Raw genomic sequence first — 26,180 nt, forward strand, 5'->3', positions numbered from 1 at the left:
TGCTTGGGATTATTTCCACTCAGGAGATGGTTCTTTTGATGCCTTGGCAAAGAAGATTGTTGCCTTTTACACTTGTCTGAAGAGTTTCCTTGAGGTTATGTTAAAGAGATTTACATTAATTGCCTTGACAAAGTAAGTCATGAAAATCACCACATATAATTTGTACTTAACATTCTTAAAAAGCATAGAAAACTAAGAAATCAAAAATACAAAACATATGGTTCAAAATGTAAGGCATCATCAGGAACTTGAAGGAAGATAAATCCTGTGATCAAGGATATTCAATGGTTTTAAAGGAATGGTTACATTAAGGCAAGATTCCATCCAGCTAAACATATGGATTTGCAGTTGTATGATTTTGAACTGTGTCATGTTAGGAATTATGATTACCTAGTTCTTGTTTTCATGTGGAGATATGAAAATACAATTATTTCAGTCTGACAAGGGACAGATCTTAATTGCTATTCTGGGTTTTCAATTTAACATATAAAAGGAAAAGCTTAGGTCCAGGCATGGTGTTGCATGATTTTTATCCCAGAGTTCAGGAGACAGAGCCCTGGAGATCTCTGAGTTCAAGGTTATTCTACAGAGCAAATTCCAGGATCGCCAAGCTTAGGCAGTGAAGTTTTTGAAAAATAGAATGTTGATAATGTAATGGAAGTGGCCATGTTACAGCCACATTAAGTGGCAGAACACAGCAGCTTTGTCTATGTGGTTCTGGATTTAGAGGCAAGAATAGAAGGGACTAATAAGACATTTAATGCTGGATAGCTATAGTTCAAGAATTAGAGGTGATGGAGAAGAAATCAGCATCACTGAGGTAAAATCTTCTGGGTAGTGTTTTCTGAGTGAAAAACAGGGTGTGTTCCAGAGATAGTCAAGGTTGGACCTAGTGGTGCAGCTTGTTCATGTATAAGAATCACCCAAGAGGTACTGGCTTTGAATTCATGAAGTTGTTATGCAGAGCATTTAGTCTTGGCATCATTGAGCAATCATAGGGAGGCTGTAGTTAAGCATATTTGCAGCAGGAGAACCCAGCACCCTGAAGATGCAAGTACCATGGGATGAGCAGCAAGAACTCCAGGACGAGTAGAGTGGAATCAACCAGACCTTAGAGTGATAGTGAGGGCAGAGCTGGAAGAGTGACCCAGTCTCTTCAGAGGACCAGAGCTGATCTTGTGTGGATCCTAGGCATTGAAACAAGAAGCTGTGATATTTAAATTACCTTGGAGACAGAAACAGAGATTTTGAGATGTTAGAACTGTGTGTTACCTGCTCAGAAAAAATGTCTTTAAGGGAATAAAAACACTGAAAGTGAAACAATTGTGCTTCAGTAAACAATGCAGAAGGGAATTACAGATCAGAAGAATGCTTTGACATCAGACCTGGACTCGCAAAGCTTAGAGATTTCTCAGCTGGCTTTTAGTCTTTTTTCTGTACAGGATTTCCTCACAATGGCTTTTAGAATTGGTGAAGTGTATCCTGTTTATATGAAGACATAATATATGGTTTTAGTTTTTGAAAATATATGTGATTCCTATTACATGACTGCATTAATGTCAGAAGAGTTTTGGAACTTTGGACTCTTAACATTTTTGAGACTGCTATAGAGGGTAGGGACATTTGGAATTCGAGCTCATGTATTCTGCATGTTTAAGTATGAACTCTATACACTCATGTGTTTGATCAATCATATGGGGTCCAGGCAGTGGAATGTGGTAATTTATATATGCTAAGCTAAGAGGAGGTCATTATGAGTTGGTGTGGCCTTGTTGGAAGAAGTGCATCACTGTGGGGTGGGCTTTGAAATTCCTACCAGTGCTGAAGAGATCACCCCATATTAGGTCCCTGGAAGACAGTCTCTTCCTAGCTGCCACTGGATAAAGATGCAGACCTCTCAGCTTCTTCTCCAGCATCATGACTGTCTGCATGCCTGCCATTCTTCCTGCTCTGATGAAAATGGACTAAAGCCAGCCCCAAATTAAATGGTTGCTTTGTAGGATTTGCTTTGTTCATTATGACTTTTATATAAACTGTAAGCCAGCCCCAATTAAATGGTTGCTTTGTAGGATTTGCTTTGTTCATTATGACTTTTCATAGCAATGGACATGATAAGACAGAAACACCATGAGTTCTTTTAATGTGGTCAAGACTTCACACAATTCTGAAGTCTTCATTTCCATGGAAGAATATGTTTTACAGAGAAACGTCATGAATGTGTTTAGTATAATGAAGCCTTTGCACACCTCTATAGTCCTCATCATTATGAAGGTATTCATACTGGAGAAAAATTCTATGAATGTTAGCAGTGTAGTAAAGCCTTTATGTTATGAGATTCACTGAGTTCCAGCACAATTCAAACACCAGGACAATGCAAATGATAAGAAGCTTTTGTAGTCAAATATTTACCGATTAATGCATCCTTGAAAAATATATTATGATGCTTATCTGAATCAACCCCCTCTGTCTCCACCCTGAGCCAGAATCTTATATATATTTCAAACCTCAAAATCACAAACATCCATGCTAAGTTACAGCTGCATTTCCCACCAATGAGGATTTTCTTCTGTTGTTACTCTATGTGAAATGATACAGAATGTAAGTTTTATGGTTTAGCCTATCACACCCACTGGTTCTTTTGTAGTTAGAAACACATATTTTATTTTGAGGAATAAATCATCGATAAGAGAAATTATGGCTAAGAACAGTCATTATGTTTTGGGGAATAAATCAAATGATGAAACCTTGCCAAATAGTTTTAAGTATGCAGGTCCCCTATGACCTGGTACTTGAACTTGGTTACATCTCTTGATTAAATGGAGGTTGGCAACCAAAAGGCAGTCCTTAGAGCAAGTTTCTTTTGCTCGTTCCCAATATTTGTATATCATAGTCATCTTTGAAAATATAACAGAACACATATTGAAGAGAAATCTTATAAATACAATCAATGTGATAAAATATTTTACAATAGTTAACTATGAATGCATAAAAATACATCCTAGAGAAATGCTATGACTATGCCATTTGTAAAGAAAGACTTTGCATGCAGCAGTTCTCATAGAAACCATAAGGAAAAGCCATAATACAGAGAAACCTCATAAACATAGGCAATGGGTTAAAATTTTTACTTTCTAATATCTTTATACAAGAGTAAACTCTTTAGCATGCAATTAATCTATTAAAGCCTATGCATATCACAGTCGTTTTTAAGAACCTTCAAGAATAACAATAGTAATCTGGGACTAAAAAGATCTTGGTAAGTTCGTTTCCAACACACCTATATTGAGTTAGTCAATGTTATTTATTATGTAGAAAAAATGTGATAAGTGTCAAAAAATCAATTAAAAATTTAAAATGTCTATTTTATTTGTACTTGCAAACTCATTTTTACATACAAAGGCAACTAATTTTTATTTTCTTTTTTAGTTAACCATGTATCCAACAACATTGTTGACAGTATTCATCTGCTCTAGGAACTGCCTTTGTGAAATGTTGTTTCACATATGTAAACTATCATATCATCCCAAAGAAAGATAATTTTTCTTCCTCCATTCTAATTTATATCACATTCCACTCCTTTAGTTTTATTGCTCTAGCTAAACTTTCACATAATATATTGAATAGATAGTTATAGAGAGAATGGTCCACCTTGTCTAGTTTGGTATTTAGTGGAATTAATTTGAATTTATCTCCAGTTAATTTAATGTTGGCTCTCTGCTTTCTGTAAAGTGACATTTTTATGTTTAGGCATGTCTCTTGTATCCTTAATCACTTCATGAATTTTATCAAAAGTGGTATTGAATATTTTCAGAGAATTGATTATCTCTTGAGATGATCAATTCTTGTTTTTTCTTACACTTTAATCCCAGTATGCTGAACCATCACTGTATTTCTAGAATGAAGCCTTCCTCATTGATCATGGTGGATGATCTTTTGATGTGTTTTATATTTTATTTTATTTGTTTTGTCTATTAAGTATTTTTACATCTGTGGTTTTAAGGATAATTGGTCTGTAATTCTCTTTAATTGCTCAGTCTTTCCTGACCAAATATATGAGTAATCAGTGGTTCAGAAAATAAATTGACTAATATTTATTTTGTTTCTATATTGTTGAATACACTGAATTCCTGTTAGATCCTCTTTGGAAATCTGGTAGGATTCTACCCTAAAACTCATGGACGTGGGCTCATATTGGTGGCGTATTTTTAAGGAATTCTGTTGTCCTTTATGTTTATGTCTGTTCAAGTTGATTTTCTTAGTTTAATTTTGGTATGTGGAATCTACTGAGGAAATTATACATTTCTTTTATAGTTTCCAATTTGATGGAGTAGACCCTTTTCAAAACTATATCTTTACCATTCTCTGTATTTCTTCATTGTTTGTTATTTAATCACCAATTTCATTTTAGATTTCATTAATTTGTATATTATTTATCTTTTAATAAGGGACTTTTATCTTGTCTAATAAAAGGATCAAAAGACCAACTCCATGTTTCATTAATTCCTTGAATTTTTCTTTTTCTATTTTATTGATTTAATCCCCCAACATGAAACTTTCTTGATGCCTCTTCCTCATTTTCTTTGCTCCCTCACTTCTTTTTGTTGTAGCCTTTAAAACATGCTGTTAAATTGCCAGCATGGGAGTTCTCCAATTATTTCATGTAGGCAGTTTGTGCTGTGAACTTTCTTTTAGCTCCACTTTCATTTTCTTTGTGTTCCATGAGATTGTGCATGTTGCATATTCATTTCCATTGAACTCTAGATAGTCTCTGATTTCTTCCTTTATTTCTGTGTAGACCCACTTTCTCTCACACATTAGTTTGTAGTCAGTTAGCTGTCCTCCCTCATCTCTTACAACACTGAGACATCAACAGGTTTTTGGCCCAGATCATATATTTTGTCTCATCAGAGAGTGTGGGGACTCCTGGGTCTGGTGCAATCAAACACATGAGGAACCCAATTTCTAGGGGCCACCCACTGAGCTTTCTTGTTGCTCTCTGGGGTGCAATTTAGTCCTTCCCCATCATATTGGTCCTCTCCTTACAAATGGCCCCATGGTTATGAGAGGTAACAATAGCACACCAGCCATGTGTGTCTTATCTTTTCTTAGCTCTAATGACGTTTCAGAGCTGCCAGTTCAACTTCCTGGGCTGACATTCCTGCCAGGTGTGGTCCTCCACATGGGGTCTCGGTATTTGACACCACCACTGCCCCAGCGTACCCCTGTCCATCCTGAATGAGGCAGTTGCCATTGGTGAACCCCGTTACCCCTACTTCTATTTGATCTGTCATACAGAGGCCCATCCAGCAAGGTCAGGATCCAACAGCAGGGCAGCTGAGTAGATATTCTGGGGAGATTCAAGAAGGGTCGCTGGTAATGAGTCCTTCTGGCATCATTTTTACCCAGAAGCCATTGTGACTGAGGTTTAAATGGAGTGGTTGTTAGCTTGTGCCAATTGTTTACATATTGGCCATTGGCTAACGCCATGACCCCTGGTCTGAGTATGCAGTCCACAGGTCTACAAAGGTCACCTGAAGTTGGCAGAGTAAGGCTTTTTTCTTTGCAGAGGCTTAAATAGCCTCAATTTTAAGGCATCTAAGAGGTCCTCCATTTTTGTTTTCTTCAGGGTCCTCCATGGATCAAACTCACCTGAAGCCTGGAAGAAGTTGGCATGCAGTACAGTTTTCTGGGTCTGTTACATGGGGCAGATGGCAAAAAGGAAAGAAACTGGAGCAGGTGTGGGTACCTGGGACAGTGAACTCAAGATCTAAAGATCCATGTTAAACTGCACACTGGGCAACAACTCAGATTGTGTGGGGACCAAAGCTCACACAGTGTTTTAGAATCTGCCTTAAGCAACAACACAGGCCTGGAGTGGTGGCTCATGCTTTTAACTCAGCTGTTTGGAGTCTGAGGCAGGTGGATCTCTGTGAGTTTCAGGCCAGCCTGGTCTACATAGTGAGTTCTAGGACAGCCAGAGTTCCAGAGTGAGACCGAGTCTTAAAAAACAAAACAAGTAAGCAAAAAAAAAATTCAAATTGGTCAAACCATAGCAATAACAAGAACACCACCGGACCCGAGGTCTTTCCCAGGGCGTCCAAAGCTGCAGATCCAAAGTGCGGCTTGAAGCCCACGCTTCCAGCCTCTAGGAAGGAGATGGTGAAAGAAAGCAAACTGATGTTACACAACAGCAGCTTAAATACTGCAGTGGGTTAAGTAAACACCAAGACATGCTTTGGATATTTGAAATGAATCTCTTTGTCTACCCGTTTAATAAATCAATCAAAAGTGAGTACTAGATATTTTCATTTCAGTTCTTTTTACTTCATTTCATTTCATTTCATTTCATTTCATTTCATTTCATTTCATTTTATTTTATTTTATTTTGTTTTTTGAGACAGGGTTTCTCTGTGTAGCCCTGGCTGCCCTGCCCTGGAACTCACTCTGTAAAACAGGCTGGTCTCAAACTCAGAAATCTGCCTGCCTCTGCCTCCCAAGTGCTGGAATTAAAGGCATTCACTACAATTGCCCAGAGTCACAGTAGCTGGTAAAACAGCAACCATGCTGCAAACCACACTTCCCAGAAGCCCTCGGGCTCAGAGGAACATGCCTACATCTCTCCCCTCCCCACCACCCGCCCAGCCACTAGGGGTTCAAAGACTACAATTTCTAGCATGGATCAATATAAGGACCATAATACCCATCATGCCCACCACAGTGACAGGTAAGTAAAGCCTTCCTCTTGTCCCGCCTCTCCCCACCACTCGCAGCCTATGGGAAGGCTCTGTACTACGGGGTGAGGCACTGTGGGCAAGTCGAGAGTCTAGGGAAGCAGATAGCCTTATGTGCAGTGTCTGCTGAGGTTTGCTGCAGTGCACAAGGTTTTTTTTAGGCTGTGCCCAGTGCAGATAGCCTTATGTAAAACTGTGCCACAGTCTTTGAGGGGTGTGTGTGTGTGTGTGTGTGTGTGTGTTTTGCGACAGGTTTTCTCTATATACCCCTGGCTTTCCTGGAACTCACTTTGTAGACCAGGCTGGCCTATAACTCAGTTTATCACTCTTTCTGCCACCCAAGTGCTAGGATTACAGGCATGCACCACTGCTGCCTGGCTAAAACTCTTTTTAGTAAAAATACATCCTTAATGTTAATAGCCTGGGTCATCCACTGGATCATCCATTCCTGGGTCACACTGATACCTCCAATGCACCTTGAGCAGTGGGCTTTGCAAGCTGTTCACCGTGATTATGGGAAGAAGACAAGTTCTTTGAGGAAAGCTCAGGCAAGGTCTGAAGTAAGGCCCTGGTAAGTGCAGTGTCCTGGCTCACAGAGAGGAGGAACAGGCAGCTGACCAGCCTGTCTTGGAATGTTGAGTCCTCCCCCAAGACTGGGTGAGGTGAGATTCCTCTTGGAATCTTATTTCAAATGCTAATGGAGTGAAAACCACTCCTGAGATCTTGGAAAGGTCTGGCCCTAGACCTGAAGCACACTTTATCCTGAGGATGGCTAAGACTCACTGGCCAATTCAGGGTGCCAGGCAGACCTGCCAGCCAGACAAAGAGACGAGATCTCCCAGATGTGTTTCTGTGTGTTCTCTGTAGCATTGCAGCTTGAATGCTTCTCTGTGTCCTGCTCTGAGCTCTGCTGTTGTGTGCTGTGAATGGACCTCAGGGAAATTCTGAAATCAAGACATGGTGAGCACAGGATATCTGTCCACAATGGGGAGGAACTTGTGACTGAGCTGTATGCAGTGGGGTGGTGGGTCCTCTATGGGCTTGAAGGGGAAGCATCAGCCAGATGTGACTTCCTGTGAGGTTTCTAGTCTTGCTTCTTGCTAGTTCAGGCCATGACCTCTTAATATCTTCAGAATCATGGTTGATTGTAGTTCTGTCCAAAACATCTGGACCAGTTGCTTTCTTGTAGAAGTGAGGGTGCTTTCTGTGACTATGCAGCACATGTGTCCAAACCTTTTTGTCTTTTTAAATATGCATTAAGAAGGCAAGAATTGGCCTGGAGAGATGTCTCAGAGGTTACGTGCTCTAGCTCTTCCTACACAGGTCATGAGTTCAATTCTCACCAACCACATGGCAGCTCATAACTGTATGTAAGGGGATCTGGTGCCCTCTTCTGGCCACAGGAATACATGCAGGGAGAACTTTGTTTAAGTAATGAATTAAATCTTAAAAAAGAAAATGGATATGAATCTAATAGTGCTGATTTCATACATTTCTAGTTTTTGTTTTGTTTAGTTTGTTATTTTTTTCTGCTGTAGTTTTTTATATGTCTTTAAATTATATTTTTAGTCTTTTGATTTTTATGTGGCAAAGGGACTCTTTCTCAATCTGTTTGGCATTTTTGATGGTTCTTGCATATGAACAGGCAGCTTTTTTAATTGAGGAAAGTTTTCATTTATGATTTCTGTGGAAATATTTTTCTATACAATTATGTTGATTGATTTTTGCTTCTTCTTCTTCTTCTTCTTCTTCTTCTTCTTCTTCTTCTTCTTCTTCTTCTTCTTCTTCTTCTCCTCCTCCTCCTCCTTCTCCCTCTCCCTCTCCCTCTCCCTCTCCCTCTCCCTCTCCCTCCCTCTCCCTCTCCCTCTCCCTCTCCCTCTCCCTCTCCTCCTCCTCCTTCTCCTCTGCACCTGCTCTTCCTCCTCCTCTGCTGTTCCTGCTCTTCCTCCTCCTCCTCATCCTTTTCTCCTTCTTATTCTCCTACTTCTCCTTCCCTAATATGTCTTGAGAAACTAAAATAAACTATGTGATGCAAAAGAGGTTGTATGGGGCAAGGAAAGGTACTAAGAATGTGAGGATTGTGACATATTTTCCAACCTGATATTCCTTTTATTTCTATGCTGATTACTTAAGCATCTGAATTTGTGGCGATTATTGATCTAAGTAAGGTTTCTCAGTTTGTTTAGTATGGGTGGGAGGTTATCCTTGGGTTATGGTTTGCTGTCTAGAATTTCAGAGAGTGTTGGCTGAGTGTTGCCTATTTTAATGCTCTGTTTGTTGGGTATGTTCAAGATGGAATGCTGGCTAATGTTGAAAGCTAGGAGAGGAGGTTGGCAGGAAGGCATAATCTTAGCAATGCACATGAAGACGTAGTCAGGAGAGAGGTGAAGCTGCCAACTCTTCAATATTCCAGAGCTACAGTCATCTGAAGGAGCCTCAGTTGAGGGTGTGCTTTTGTTATAATGGCTGGTTGCTCTATCTGTGTGAGATAGTGTTGATGATTGATGTGGGAAGGCTCTTCCACTGAGGGTGACAATATTCATAAACAAGTGGGTCTGGGTTGCATGACAGAGCTACCTGAGCATGGGACACTGATCAAGCCAGAGAGCAAGCCAAGAGACAATGATTGTCCATGGTTTTACCTTCAGTTTGTAGCTTCAGTTTCTACTCTAAGCTTCCAAATTGATGAACTGCTGTCTGACAGAACCATTCACAACAACTGTTTATTTCCTGAGATTCTTTTGTTCAGAGGATTCCAAAAAAGCAGCAGAGTAACAAGTTAGAACAACAAAAACAACCACAAAAGCATTATTAACATGTGATTTTTTCTGCTGGACAGGATCTAGGATAAATTTTGAAAGATTGTGGAAATTATCAGAAATTGAGGAGGCAAAGGTCATAGAAAGTTGTTCTTGGATCTTACTCTGTTGTTCTCATATGACTTGGGAGATTGGAGTATTGACAGTATGCAGCCAGAGGAAATTGAGATCAGGGCATTTCAGATGAGAATAGACACAGAAACCTTTATTGAGAGGTCATTGTGTGATATTTTGGCCAAAAATCTTATTTTCTTGGCTTACACCCTGAAATATTGAGTGGGGTTAATTTTAAAAATAAAGGGCTGACTTCTATATTTTCATTCTGATAATACGTATTTGTTCATTTTCCCCACTTAATTATCATTTATTTATTTTATTTAAATTCCAATTTCTACAATCACTCCATTCACCTTAAACAATCATTCATCCCTCACTCCTCCAAGGAGGGTGGCATCCACTTGAAAATTCACCAAGCACAGAATTTCAAGACTCTGAATTGTTAGGCACATCCTCTCCTACTGAGTTCAGAGAAGGTAGCCAAGTTAGGGGAACAGTTTGGACAGACAGACAACAGCATAAGGGACATCTCCCTCTTTAGCTTTTGTGGGAACCATGTGAAGACGGAATAGCACATGTATGGCATATATGGTGGGATTCTCAATCCATCCTGTGTGTTCTCTTTGATTGGTGGCTCAGTCTCCTAATTTCCAGGTAAGATGATTCTGAGGGTCTTTGTATGGACTTCCTGTTCCTTCAGTTGCCTTCAACCCTCTCCCCAAAGACACCCTGAGCCCTGTCCAATGTTAGGCTGTGGGTCTCTGCATCTGTTATAGTCTGGGTCTGGATTCAGACTCTCAGAGGCCAATGATGCTAAGCTACTGCCTGCAAGTACAACACAGTATCCTCAGTAAAGTCAGGGTTTGTTGCTTGCCCATGGGATGGGTCTCAAGTTGGGCAGGTTAGCGTTAGGGCATTCCCTCAGTCTCTGCTCCATCATTTTGCCTAAATTTCTTGTAGACAGGACAGATTTTGGGTGGAAATGATTTGGATCCAGGTGGGGTCCTGGGGGGTCCTGCTTGGTGGCAGGATGTGGCCCTCTTCAGGGTCCATATCTCATTTCCATGCATTTCTGCTAAGATTACCCCCATAGACTCCTTGGTGCCCTCCAATTTGTCATCTCTGGCACATCCTAAAGATATCCCAGCCTTCCACCCCCACCTGCTGCAGATTTCAGTTTATTGTCCTGGTTCTTTGGTCCTCTCTTGTCTCTCACAACACATTTTACTCTACTCTCCCCCTTCCCCTTTCTTATCTGCTCTCTTAACCCGTTCTCTCTGTTTCATTGCCTCCCATGACTGTTTTATTCCCCATTTTGAGTGAGATTCAAGCATTCTCATTTGGGTCTTCCTTCTTGTATAGCTCCTTTTGGTTTATGGAGTGGAGTGTAGATATCCTGGAATTTATGGTTATTATTCACATGTAAGTGAGAACATACACCCTAGTCCTTTTGTGTCTGAGTTACCTAAGTCTAGATAATAGTGTCTAGTTGCATCCATTTGCCTGGAAAATCCATGATGTCCTTGTTTTTATTAGCTGAATAGTAATCAATTTTGTAAATGAAACACCTTTTCTGTATCCATATTTCAGTCGGGGGACATCTGGATTTTTCAAGTTTCTAGCTGTTATAAATGAAACAGATATGGACTTAGTGGAGCAAATGCTCTGGTGGTTGCGTGCCTGAGGAGGAACCCTAAGTGAAATTCTTCCTCCTGCTAAGTCATAAATTATTTGAAGGAGTGGGCAAATTATTTCCTAGGTCCAAGAAGGAATTTTAAATAAAACTTGCTGCAATTGTGTTCCAAGTGAGACAGGGTCCATCAACATAGAAGCCAAACTTGGCAGAATCATCCATATTATGCTGGTTCTGGAAACTGACAGATGAAAATTTCAAGGTCACATATTCTTCCTCTATGACTTCATTTTGGCACTATTCCAGCCATCTTTTGGCAGAGTTAGAGCCTCAATTAAGCCTCTGAGATTTCATTGCATTGCATTGAAGTTGTGAGGATGATGCTTAAGTTGCATTTTGTGACCAGAAGGTGTTGAGATACCTCAGGCATTAATAAACAAAATATGAAATCTGAGTATCATAGTGTGTCCCTATCTTAAATGAGTATTATTTTCTACATTTAAAATGTTGACCTGAGAGAAAAATTATAAGTAAAATTTATGTGCTCTAGGACAAGATCGTAGACTGTGGACACATGGCCAAAAAGCTGGTTACATTTTACAATAGACATTTTGGTATAATACTATAATTATATGATTTATTTGCTGCCCTCCATGATTGCCTAATAAAGATGCCTAAAGCTTAATGCTGTCGAGAGTAAAGGTAGATGGTCCTTTAGTTCACAGGCTTTGTGTCTGGGGTTGAGACCATGAAGGAGAGAGAAGAGGAAGAAAGAAGAATGTGCCATGGGGTAGGTGGATTGGACAGGCCTGGGTACATGAGCAGCCTAGGTAGATCATGGCAAGATCTGTCTCGCAGTTATTAACAGGAACTATACAAAATAGTCTGTACAACTCTAGTGCTTTAAATCTTATTATAAATACCAAGTTCTTTGTTTCTTTTATCTGGTACCTTTATGATTCAAGTGTGGTTAAAAAATAAATAAATATAATATTTACTACAACAATGTGGCTTTATTTATTATTTCTGTCAAATGATTGAAATGGATTGCAAAGTAAGATGGCAGAGGTTGCTCAGTAGTCCTGGCTCTTGTTCTCTCTAGAAAATGTCACATTGTGCTTTCAGACATATTTTTTCTCAAGTAGACAAAGGGGAGGGATTGTTTCTGTAACCCATTATTAGATGTGGAATTTGAAAGGCCGCCTGCTGCTCCCTGTGGTGGTCCATGCCAGATCCTCAGAACTCAACAGACAAGGCAGGAAGATCATAAGGATAAGACCCAGCTCAACTATCTTATGAATCTGATGATAGCCTAAGCTAAATTAAGCCGTGTCTCACTTCCACCTCAAATATTTTCTTCAAGTGCGGATAGAAAAAATGTCACATGAATACATACATTCACACACATCCCTTTCTACTTTATGCTTTTATATGTGTATAACAGCATTGGGAAAACAAGTGGAATCAATGATAGAATATTAAAATAAATTTCAATGGGGGAATTTGTTTACTTTACCTTTTGGATTTTCTCTTTTATCTGTATTTCATCATTTTCTGTATCAAACATAGATTCCTTGTGCATTTTAATCAAAAGCATGAGCTGTGACAAATAGTGCACACAACAGGTGTGGCCTTTAATGTGTTATAATTTCATTGTAATTCCTATGGACTTTAAAAAAATATTAAATACACATTTCTATTCCAGATGCAGAGGTCACACATGGATCAGTCAGGTCCCTAGTATGGGAAAGCCATGAAAATCTGCAGTGTAAAAGTTAAATCACATAATGGCCAGTCTGAGATTTTTAGATTTCTCATTAAGCAGCAGCAAAGCCCACTTCAAAACAAGACACTGACTTTGCTTTTTGCAAGAAAAACTTATTAAAGTGAAAGCAGTGAATAAGCAAACTCAAGTGAATATGAGAAAGAAATCAGAAGCCTGTAGAGCAGTTCATAGCCAAGATGTCAGCAGTGTGATGAACAGTGAAGAGAGGAGGCAGCCAGGTAAAAAGGTGACTTAGTGCCATCCTTACTTCAGCAGATGAGCACATCTGTGGAACATGGTGTGCAGTTACCAATCTAGTAAATGCCTTTTTGCCAATTTATCTCCATTAACATCAGCAGAAGCAATTTGTTTTATTTGGCATTGACAGTAGTATACCTTTACAGTTTTGCATTGAGGATATATTATGATTGCAGCCCTGTGTCATAACTAAGGTAGAAGGGATCTTGATCATCTGTGTCTTCCAATAAATAAGATATTAATGATATAAAGTGCACATTATGTAGAAATTACCTAGAGAGCACAAGGTGTCAATTAATTTGGACTCATTGGTAATCCATATTGCCATGAGAGGACCGAAAATAAATCTAACTAAAATGTAATAATCTTCTAATTTAGTAAAATGCTTAGGAATCTATTGGTGTGGGGTACACAGAAACATTATTTCCAAGGTGTAATATAAGACGTTGAACTTGGACACTCACCAAAAATAAAGAAGCACAACAGGTAGTGTGCACATCAGGATTCTGGAGACACCACACTCCTCACTTGGATTTGTTACCATAGCCAGTATACCAAGTAGCCCAAAAATATGTCAGGTTTCTGTTGGGGTCTAAAAACAGGAAAAGGCTACGTAATGGGACCAGGCTGCTGTCCAGGCTGTTCTACCAGTTTCATGGTCAGATAGGAGTGTTGTTTCGAGTCTTTGGCAGGCCCTTTTTGTGAACCATTGGTTTTGAATAATGGACCAATACTCTACCATTATCATCTCAATTCCACTATTTTCCCTTTTAAAGGCAGGTCTTGGCCTGCTATTCCATATTATTGGAAATTGAGCATGTTGAATCAGTGGAATTTTAGTGATTACAAAAAAAAAGGCACATACAGGAGCTGATTAGATGCAACTCAAAGCAGGGTCTTTATTTTCTATTAGATCTACCTTGGACTCCCTCCCCCAGTGCACCACCATTGCACATAATGTTTTTCATGGTGGGAGAGCACCTAATGTCTATATGGGCAACCCTTTACAGAAACCATCAAGCAGGGAGTACATGTGCAAGCATCTAATTGAAAATCTACTGTGGCTGGGCGGTGGTGGCACACGCTTGTAATCTCAGAACTCTGGGAGGCAGAGGAAGACATATTTCTGAGTTCAAGGCCAGCCTGGTCTACAGAGTGATTTCCAGGACAGCCAGGGCTATACAGAGAAGCCCTGTCTTGAAAAAACCAATAGAAAAAAAAAGAAAATCTACTGTGGAAGTTATATCATATACTTAACTTCTGCTCCCATCTGCATTGATGGTCACTAGGCAAGGGATGGGCCTGTCAACATGGGATGCAGGTTTGTTAGGTGGAATACCCTGAGTCACTGGTCTTGTTGAGGTTGTAACCTGGAAACTCTGGTCTTGTTGAGGATTAACCTACAGACTGGATTTAGTTTTAGGCTTTGTTGGGGGCAACATGGAAACTAGTGCTAGGTATCTGCCTGTGAGTTTACCTGAGTTCAAAGTAATGTCTGGTCCTCTAAACTGAAGTCTGGCATGAAAAGTTTTGGCATTTAAGTGAGGCATGGCAAAAGTGATGGTTTAGCTTCTGTAGGCCAAGACCTGGCACCACACTCACACAAAATCAGGTGACAGTAGATTCCTGTTATCCATGATTTTACAGCACCCATCTGGAATCCCACAGGTCTCTTGTCCCACACATTGACTCTCTGATTCACTGTCAGTCTCAGAAATCAGATTCTTTCTAGAAAATTTCACAAAAAGAGACCACTGAAAGAAACACTTTAAAAGATAAATATAGTTTTAAATTAATATGTTTTTATCTGTATAAAATTACAGATACGTATATGTCATAATTTAAGGAGCAGATGTTTTTCTTGTATAAGTGAGTACTATGTCCAATATGAATAACATCTCCTGGTCTAGGTTTTGTAACCAATTTAAAATTAATTTAGAACCTTAAGGGATACACACTGTGTTATGTAGTAGGATTAGGATAGGGATTAATGAGATACCATGTGAACCAGAATTGTATATTTACAAATATCATGTCCTTAAAGGTATACATTAAATTTTTAACATAATCTTATGTATTCCAAAGAAAGATTTAGATCCATATTATTATTTTGTATTTTTTTACCTATGTGGATTTATTGATTAAATATATTTTCATCTTTTCATATAAATTTTTAACTTTAATGTCATAAGGAACAAAATGAAATAGGCCCATATTTGCAAGTTTAATTTACTTGTAATCCATTTGATATTAGGTACATTATATTAAATACAAACCATGATCTCATATTTACAGTCTATACATAAGTAGTAAAAGGACATATTTTAATAAGCCAGGAATTTGTGTTCATTGTTTGTTGGAATTCACTTTCCATAATTTTTACTGTCAAATGAAAATTTCACATAATGTCCTTCAGTAAACATATAGTTAGACAGGAAAGAAAGTAAACCAGACATGTCTAGAGCAGAATAGTACTAAAGAGCTTTTTATCTCAAAGAAAAATTAGCTGCAGAAATAGCTGCCAGTGACATCCAGCACAGAGTAGCACAAATGTTCACTGCTGACACCCGTCTATCTGTCTGTAGGCAACTAATTCTTTGATTATCAGTTGGGTTGTGTGAATATCAAAGTTTCTACTTCCTTTGTTAGTATCCAACTGAAAGTCTAAAACAACCTAGAGCTGGAAAAAGTATCCAGTCTCTGATTCTGACAGTAGATTGCCTGCATTAAACATATGTCTGATGCACAATCTGCTGATTCAGGAAGTTTAGGGTCTCATTTTCATGGATAAGGTTGAGAGAGGAGGAGTTAGAGTGTAAGGTGTCAAAATAATATTTTGCTCTGAGTTGCTATAGTCTGATAGCCACTGTACCTAGAAAAACAAACTGGGAGTAAAGTGTTGAACTCATATAAACTAGAAAATATTTCCTCCCTGACCCTTTATGGTCTCCTTATGTCCACAGATTACACTCCAATGGGCAGTAAGAGGAAAATTTAAAAATTCACAGCAGAATAGCTTTGGAATAACCAGATCCTCTCTTAGGTGATAGACAAATTAATGTACTAGAATAATTGACATTCAGGAATTATGATAAGCAGGAAAGTTCATTAGCTTCACAGTGGAACCATTTCCTGTCATCCACTCAAGGGAAGCCAGGCTCAAGTATGGCTACTTCAGGAACTTTTATGTCATAGTTCCATGACTCACTGTGCTTTTCCCAGGACCACATCTTCCTTGCTGGTTTACACTGAGATGGAAAGCCAGCTTCCTTTGGCCTCTCTCTCATTTCTCTAAGCTCCCCATTCTCACTCTCAAGTAGACTCCTCCTCCATCTTGCAGGCATAAATGTGGGTGAACTCTCTAGGGACTAATTGAAAGCCCTGAGAGCAGCGGGTGTTGTGACATCGCTGGTGACATCACAGGGATGCCTAGAACTCTCCCGGATTCACTAGAATGTTCAGACAAGGGATTGTGTATGTCATGGGGAACAGGCTTTGCCTTCCTGTTAATGCTGTTCCTCTACTGAACAGAAGCTGAGGGGCCCATCCCGGGAGACTCTCCTGGGACACAAATGTTGATCACCTCCCTTTCAAAAGCCAGAGGTCTCAGCCACTGAGATTTGTCAGTGTCAGAACAATGGGAAAGTGCTGTGCTTTATTTCCAAATGTGTTAGCTGTGGAGACCTGGGTCAGGATGGAGAGAAGAGCCAGCCCATCACGTTGGCAGCAGAAGACTTGAGATGTCCACTTTCTCCCTAGGCTTTGGCCGAATGAACTTGTTAGAAGGCAGCTCCAGGGTCACCTTCAGCATGTGGAGATTCAGGACTGGAGAGACGTTCTCAGGACGGTCTTGCTTGGAGATGATGCCTGCGGACAGCGATCAGGAAAACAAGATGACTCAGATCTGACACTGTGACTGAGAGATGAAATCAAAGGGTATAGTGCATTCTCTGTGTTCCCTGCTCTGTCAGTCAGGCTGTGAGAGACTCATCTCACCAGACACTCCCCAACATTTGTGTGTTCAAACTTGTCAACAAATGTCCAAATCCTCCTTTTCTCAAACAGCTCTCATCTGTCCCTCAGTCACTTCCAACCTATCTAAAACACAATTAACCATAGTATACCACACCTGACTGCCGCCAAGTGTGGTCTAAATGTCTCAGATCTAACAACACCCCATTACTCTATGCAGATCACAGCTCCTATTATCCAGGAGATGAGTGTTTTCTGGAGAGAGATAATGATCACCAAGCCTGAGAATGGACAGTGATCTCTAGCCTGGTCTCTAGAGTCCTTCCGTGCATGGGAAGGATATAGCTGTGAAGCCCTATGTGGCCATATAGTAATAAATTTCATATTCTCATGGAAAAGACATTTTTTGCCCTGAATGTTAAGAATCCTAATTACAATCTCAAAATTAATCCAGAATTAGCTCACCTGTGATCCTAATCTGGAGGCTCAGAGATACAGGTTTCTGACCTGGATCTTGGCGAGGAAATTTTGAAGCATAGTTTCTGTGAATTCCAGAAGATTAAGACAAGGAGATCTCCAAGTTCAGGATCATCTGCGATTAAAGTCACAGTAGCACATGGCTTTAATCTGGGCCACACCCTCTGCTGGAGACTGACAGCCTTTAATCTGGGCCACGCCCCCTTCTGGAGACTGACAGCCTTAAATCTGGGCCACACCCTCTGCTGGATACCTACATAAGGACATTGGAAGGAGGCAGACACTCATCTTTGCCTGCTTGCCTCATGGGACTGAGCAACTGCTAGATCCTTGGACGTCCATCTAGAGCTACTGCTGACCATGGATGGGGAGTTGGACTGCAGACTGTGAGTCCTCGAGAAACTCCCTAAATATATAGAGACCACCGATATGTTCTGTGACTCAGAAGAACCCTGATTAATAAAAGCATTGTGATGAGACAGTGGGGCACTTTGATGCACAGTGGGGCACTGTGATGGGGCAGTGGGGCACTGTGATGGGAGAGTGGAGTATTGTGATGGGACAATGGGACATTGTGATGGGACAGTGGGGCATTGTGATGGGACAGTGGAACATTGTGATTGGATAGTGGGGCATTGGGATGAGACAATGTATCATTGTGATTGGACAGTCGGCACTGTGATGAGACAGTGAGGCATTGTGATGGGACAATGGGACATTGTGATGGGAGAGTGGGGCATTGTGATGGGACAGTGTGGCATTGTGATGGGTCAATGGGGCATTGTGATGTGACAATGTGTCATTGTGATGGGACAGTGAGGCATTGTGATAGGACAGTGGGGCACTGTGATGGGATAGTGGGGTACTATGATCAGAGAGTGGGGGATTGTGATGGGACATTGGGGCATTGTGATATGACCATGTGTCATTGTGATGGAAGAGTAGGGCATTGTAATGGGACAATGGGGCATTGTCATGTGACAATGTATAGTTGTGATGGGACAGTGGGGATTTGTGATGGGACAGTGGGACATTGTGATGGGATAGTGGGGCACTATGATCAGAGAGTGGGACATTGTGATAGGACAGTGGGGTATTGTAATAGGACAGTGGGACATTGTGATAGGACAAAATACCAGTATGCCAACACAGAACACAACAAATGCATTCACAAACGTGTAATGTTTCCAAGCTATGAAGACCCCTTGTGTATGGCTCTTGCCTTAATAGTCTTCTGTTTCTCTGCATTCACAGCTGTGGTACTCTGTGTCTTTGTCAAGCACCATGGCACTCCTATTGTAAGGGCCAATAACAGAATCCTCAGCTCCATATTACCCATCTCACTCATGTTCTGTTTTCTGTGCTCCTTTTTCTTCATTGGCCATCCTAACATAACAACCTGTATCATGCAGCAAATCACATTTGTAATTGTATTAACGGTGGCTGTTTCCAAAGTTCTGGCCAAAACAACCATTGTGGTTCTGGCTTTCAAAGACACAGACCCAGGAAGCTGGTTGAGAAACTTTCTAGTATTCAGGACACCCAACTACATTGTTTCCATTTGTTCCCTATTCCAATGTATTCTGTGCACAATATGGCTAGCAGTTTCTCCTCCTTTTGTTGATAGTGATGAACATTCTGAGTATGGCCACATCATCATTGTTTGCAACAAGGGCTTGGTTACTGCATTCTACTGTGTCCTGGGATACTTGGCCTGCCTAGCCCTTGGAAGTTTCACTGTTGCTTTCTTTGCAAGGAATCTGCCTGACTCATTCAATGAAGCCAAATACTTGACCTTCAGCCTGCTAGTGTTCTGCAGTGTCTGGGTCACCTTCCTTCCTGTCTACCATAGCACCAAGGACAAGGTCATGGTTGCTGTGGAGATCTTCTCCATCTTGGCATCCAGTGCAGGGATGCTTGGATGCATCTTTGTGCCCAAGATCTACATCATTTCAATAAGACCAGACAGAAATTCTATCCAAAAGCTCGGGGAGAAATCATATTTCTGAAGAAATATTTAAAGAATTCTGTCAAACGTTGACACATATCTATCAATTATTAGATTATAGTAATGTATCTAGTACATGTATCTAGTTTTGAAATCACTGTCACTGGCTCCTCTAGTGATGGCTAGAAGTATCATATCTTCCCGTCTTGAGAACTTTCTCCATAAAATCTTAACTCATTCAGTTGCTTTGTTTATTCTGGAAGAAATAAAATTCTCAAATCCTTATTACATTTTTATTGATCATTTTGCTTTTGTGGATATTTTTCCCCTGGTAACTTCCAAGAAAATTTGATAAGACAGTTGTACCTATGACCTTGTAGAGAAAGTGATTTCCAGAACAGACATAGCTACAAGTAGAAACCACGTCCCAAATCAAACAAACAAATTAACTAAATAATCTACAAAGAAGAAATCAGATCACAATTACTTATTCCCAGTAGGAGCACATATATCACAGTGCACTGCCTGTTTTTCACCTATTCTTCAATATATTGGACAGTATTCTGAGGCAGAAAAGTTCTTTTTCTCAAGTACAAAATATTATATCCAACAATGTGCAGAAGCTGTGGAACCCAGTGGTTGAATTATGGAATAGCTGGAATAGTATGACGGATAGGGTGACCCTTAGGAAGACCAACAATTTCAACTACCCCAGACAACCAAGATCTCTCACACACTATGCCACTAACCAGGCAACATAAACCAGCTGACATGAGGCCCTCACACACATGGCATAAGATGACCTGGTTTGGCCTCAGTGGGAGAAGACACATTGACCCCCTGAGAATTGGTAAGACCCAGAAATTGGGAAGCTCTGAGAGTTGTGAGGTGTGGATATCCTCTTGGAGATGGGGGAGGAGGTATGTGAAGAGGAAGAGTCAGGGGGTAAATGAGGAGGGTGATAACTACATAAGTTTAAATAATAAAGATTAAATAATTAAAAGAACAGAATAAAATAAACATGTAGATATGTGAACATGCTATTATAATGAATGTATGGAAGAGATTGGTAAAACTACTGACATAGGAATGTAGTTAATTTTTCTCAGAGTCTGCCCTTGGTGTGGACTTCTGAATGAGATTTTTGACTCAAAAATTCTGGAAGATATAATGGGATCCAAATGCTTTGATTATGGTGTTTCCTAGAAAATGACATTTCCAAAAAGACAATTGCGTGCATGTAGATGTACTAAATCCTTCACATCTGTCAATTCTCCTCACAAAATGGGATGCAGAATGGATTTAAAATGCATCAACATTAACAAAACCCCTCCTCAAGGCTAGCGTGTGCTTCCAGTCCTGTGCCAGACCTTTCACATATCTCAGGTCAGGATTGCACTCACATAGCATTTGTGCCTGTCCTCCAAAAACCTCATCCATCTGTACTCCACCCAGCACTGGAGGAGGACACACCATTGCAACTGAAGCTGTTCAGCTGCTTTCTCCTCCCCTTTGTGGCCAGTGATCCTGCATTCATCATGACCTGACTACATAGCTTGCTTGAGAATTCCCTCCAGCACTTCCCCTTCTTCTTCCTGAAATCAAGGTGGACAACCTGTTACTTGACTTGCAGTGGTGATATAAAGCTGCTCCATCAGTGGAAGGATGCCCAGGCTGTTAACATTAAAAAAGGATTTTAGGAAACAAATGTTTTGCTTTGTAGCCTCTTAAAATTCCCTTCCACCAGATGATAGGTATGAAACAACCCCGGGAGAAAATCAGGAAACAGATGACAAACATTGGAGCACTATAATTTGTCATCACATCTTTTTTTTTAATATTTTTATTTTCTATATTCTTTGTTTACATTCCAAATGATTTCCCCTTTCCCAGTTCCCCCCTACCCTTATGTCCCATAAACCTTCTTCTCTCCATCCATTCTCCAATGGCAATGTGGGGGGAAAACCTACAGTTGTGTTAGCACAGGTTCTCTATATCAACATATCTCATAGAGTGAATTTTTCTGTGTGTGTAGAAAGAAGACACTGTCTGACAAGAGAATCTTCAAAATCTAGGACTTATCTTCCGGTGACAGGGAGCTGCAATTTCCCTGAGCCCAGAGTGAAGTGATAAAACAAAACTCCTGTTTCCTAAAGTCACTCTTTAAAGTTAATTTCCTGGGCACCCTTCCCCTTGTGGGTCAGATTGATTCCTCCACTGCACCTGAGGAATGAGCTAGGCAAGCTATTCACCTTGATTACAGGAAGAGGAAGGCAAGTGCTGTGAGGAAGGCTCAGGCAAGGTTTGAATTTAGGCCCTGTTAAGTGCACGGTCATAGCTAATGAGAGGAGGAACAGGCAGCTAAGTAGCTTGCACTGAAAATGTGGGTTCTCCCCAAGGCCTGGGTAGTATGAAAGTCCTCTTGCAAGGTAGTCACAAATGCTAAAGGAATGCAAACCATTCGTAAGGTCTAGAAAAAAGTTTGGCCCTGGACTAGAAGCACACTTTAACTTTGAGGAGTGGTTAGGATTACTGACCAATCCAGACCTCCAGGCAGACCTACCATTCAAAGAAAGAGGCAGGATCTTCCTGATACCTTTCTTCAAGTTCCCTGTGGCTGTACAGGCCAGGATAGTTCACTGTTTCCTGCTCTGAAATCTGCTGTTCCTTGCTGTGCTGTGAGGGGACCCCAGGGAAGCTCCGAAATTGAGACATGGTAAGCACAGAATATCTGCCCACAATGGAGAGGAACAGGTGGCTGAGCAGTGGGTGCTGGGGTGGAGGGTACTATCAGGGGTTGGATGGGAAACATCAGTTAGATATGACTATGTGTGAGGTTTCTAGTGGTGCTTCTTACTTGCTAAATCAGGCAGTGGCATCTGAATATCTTCCCTATCAAGGCTGAGTCTTCCTAAATCACTTGGACCATTGGATTGCTTTTAGAAATATCATGGCTGCTTTTTTTTTTTTTTAAACTGCAGCACATTTTCAAAACATTTTGTGTTTTACACTGCACACTGATAGGGCTGATATGAATCTAATAGGTCTATTTTTACATGTGACTGGTTTTGTTTGTTTTGCACTATTCCTACTTCTTTGAATATTGTGTGGCAAGGGGCCTTTTTTTTTGTTCCAATCCATTTAGTGTTTTGGATGCTTCTTGTACCTTAATAGGAATCAAAGTTTTAGTTTAGAAATTATTCATTCAGGATATCATTAAAACTACTTTCTTGTCCGTTTTGCTGATATTCGTCTTCTATTACAGTCAGTTGTAGTATTTGCTTTTGATATGTTGCAGTGTTCCTGGTTATTTAGTGCCAGGAAACTTTTACACTCCAAATAGTTTTTGACCAATAAGTCCATTTATTCTATGTATTTTCCTTTCCTGTTTGGTATGTGAACCTTGCCTCTGTGGTGGTCAATATGCAGGCAATTTCAATGGCATGGTCTCAGAAACTTAGCACCTGCTTAAATCATTACCTGCCTCTATCAGCTACTGCTGTTGTAAGGGGGTGCTTTATATACATGGAGCACTAGCTTCAGCTGCTCTCTTTATTTCTTCCCTGTTTCTGTTCTCTACACAAGCCCCCTCTATAGTCTTTCTCTACTCTCGTCCTACACTCTCTGCTCCCTACAAGTGTGCCAGTCTGCAGGTCCTCTTGAGTGCCTCTATCCCTTCCCTTGGTTCTCACTCCTTTCATTTCCACAAAACAACCTCTAATGTATCAGAACTCTTGCATGTTTTAATTTTTGAGGTCCTGCCTTCAAAAACGGGATACCTTAAATTGCTTGGTGACATATTTCCCTGGTTTATCTTCATTATATTCCTATTATGATGTTTAGGCATCTGGGTTTGTGATGATAATAGGTCTAGATACTTGTCTCTGGTTTTGTCTTGTTTGGGTGGTAATTTTATTCCTGACGTACTGTTTGCTGTCTACATTTTCAGAGAATGTTGGCTGAATGTCGCCCCTTTTCCTGACCTGTTTGGTGGGTATGTTCAGTAGGGAATGCTAGCTAATGTTGAAAGCTAGGAGAAGTGACAGGCAGGAAGATATGATCTTAGCAATCCACCAGGAGACATAGTCACGAGAGAGGTTAAGCTGCCCCTGGTGTTTGTACAGTATTAGGGACAGCTGTGCTGTATAAATAGCATGTGGGATAACACATACTGTGGTAAGTCTAATGGAAAGTCTGCTTTGTCTCCTGGTAGGCATGTCATGTGGTAGAAAAAGCAGTGTACATTCCTGTCTATTTCAAAAAAATGGGTATTCTGTACCATTGTATGTTGGAAAGATGTGATTTTTTTCTGAGTTTAAAAGATTTGACTTTCAAGATATTACCTTGAGTGTCAGAAGACACTTTAGACATTTGAATTGTGTAGGAGCTCCTGCAGACTATTAGGTTCACTGTAGACTGAATGCATTTTCATCACAATATAAACATGAGCCTATAGCATCCAGGATCAGAATGGAGTTGATTGGATCCCCTGGGTATCTCCACACCGCGGGGCTTCAAGTTTCTGCTGGGTTAAGTGCATCCTCTCCCACTAAGGCCAGATATTGGAGTATAGTTAGATAGGCAGCAGCTTTAGGGACAGACTCTGTTCCAGTTGTTGGAGGACCCTCATGGAGACTAACCTGAACTTCTGCTACTTATGTGCCAGGGGCCTTAGTCACTCATTCCCTTTTAGCAAAATTTTATTAATGTTATAGTTTAAACTGTTGCACCTCATGCTTCTACAAGATGGATACAGATCTCAAGTGAATGTATAATTCGTTGTGGGAAGTATTAGTAAAGAACTCTGAGTTCTCTATCATTTTTATTTCCTTGGTGGATTTTGGTAGGGATTGAGGGTCTTAATATATAACTTTTGATCTCCTAGAACATAATACATATGACATGCTGCCATCCACCTCACAGACATACACCTGTTTGTACGTCTGTGATTGAAGTCATGGGCAAATACATCCACCTTGCCCATAACTCTTGTAGTTAGTAAATGTTCATACAATTTTTCAGATGTGTGCTCAATGTTGTGGATCTGTTTCTCCTGCATCTCCCTCTCATTAGGCATTCCTCTGGCAAGGCTGTATCCTATACAAAGTGTTCAAAAGGAACACAGGTAGATCTTATAATTAATGCTCCTTCTAAAATGACAGTGATTGTAAATTCTGAGTCAGAATATAAGTGGAGCAAGTGCCAATATTATATGAATATGTTTTCAAAAAAGCATGTATTTCCTTTACATTGATGTTAGTATCATGCTTTGTGTTGTACACATATGGGAAATTTAGGATGCAGTGACTTTTGATGATGTACATGTGAACTTCACTGAGGAAGAGTGGAATTTGCTGGATCCTTCTCAGAAGAATCTCTACAGAGATGTGATGTTAGAAACCTACCTGAACCTCAAAGCTATCGGTAAAACTTATTTTTTTTAAAGAAACAAATGTTTATTGTTTATTGATGGTCTTTTACTATTTTAATTGTGAATAATGAAGATCGAGCTGAATAATTCAGTTTCACTAAATTTTCACTGTAACATATATGGTGCAGTGAAAATTCACAGTATCTTGAATTTTTTTAAATTTCTAATAGAATATCATTTAATTTTTTATATTGTGTTTTAGGCTATAATTGGGAAGACCATCACCTTGAAGCACACTTTCAAAGTAGTACAAGACTTGAAAGGTAATTTTCATGTGGAAGATGATACAAATTTGCCTCTAAGGAATTTTTCATATCTTTTAGAATCTCCAGCGAAAAGCAAAAGTGTGAAATAACAGTCCTTTAAGTGTAACTATGATTATAAGATCCAATATCTGATTTGTGTATCCCTTTAATAAGTAGCTACGGTAGAGCTGTGCAGTGGACCTGCCAATCTATATAGTCCCATAGTACATAGATATTGCATATTAAATAGTGATAAATTTATATCCTAAACATTCTAGTAAGCAAATAGTCCATAGTAAAATTGGTGATACTCATATTCTTATAAAAATATGATTAAGTTTGGTGAGAGGGCATTTTATGAGAACCAAGAATGTTGTTGTGGAGAAACATTAATCTATATGGCACATGTTATGAGGAATACAAAATCAAACAGTGTAAATGCAATGTGTAAACCTTTCATTTGTCATTTTTTTTCAGTTAGGTATATCATGTGTCCCAATGGATAGAAACCATGTGAGCATAGGGATATTATAAGAAGCAAAACATTTTTTTTCTAAAACAAGGAGTAGATATGTAGTATTCTGCTTTTGATAGACATTAGGAATATGATATATATTTGCAATTAATTGTTTTTCTAGTTTTATGGGGAATATCCCCAAACTCATAGTATAGAAAAAGTCGATGGGTACTAGGAATTTGGAAATTCTGTGTGTCCTGGTTCACAGTCAAATGTGTTGTATTTCAAAGTACAGTTAAAATTATGAATACAGTCAGTGTTATAAACAACAAGGTTGTTCAAAGTTCATTCAGAAAGCTGAAATACATCATATAAAAATCCCTTATT

At 39.8% G+C, this 26,180-nt stretch overlaps 1 protein-coding gene across 1 annotated transcript in view; it reads left to right on the top strand.

The window, feature by feature from the left end:
* Positions 1 to 6,705: 6,705 nt before the first annotated feature.
* Positions 6,706 to 26,180, top strand: part of LOC127673230 (zinc finger protein 120-like) — a 33,622-nt gene continuing 14,147 nt past the window's right edge. The window contains exons 1-4 of the mRNA XM_052168829.1: positions 6,706 to 6,724; positions 7,152 to 7,291; positions 24,970 to 25,084; positions 25,294 to 25,354. Coding sequence (XP_052024789.1) covers positions 6,706 to 6,724; positions 7,152 to 7,291; positions 24,970 to 25,084; positions 25,294 to 25,354 — 335 coding nt within the window. The remainder of the gene's footprint in view (positions 6,725 to 7,151; positions 7,292 to 24,969; positions 25,085 to 25,293; positions 25,355 to 26,180) is intronic.

The sequence above is a fragment of the Apodemus sylvaticus genome, chromosome 22, assembly GCF_947179515.1.
Source record: "Apodemus sylvaticus chromosome 22, mApoSyl1.1, whole genome shotgun sequence".
Taxonomy (NCBI): Eukaryota; Metazoa; Chordata; class Mammalia; order Rodentia; family Muridae; genus Apodemus; species Apodemus sylvaticus.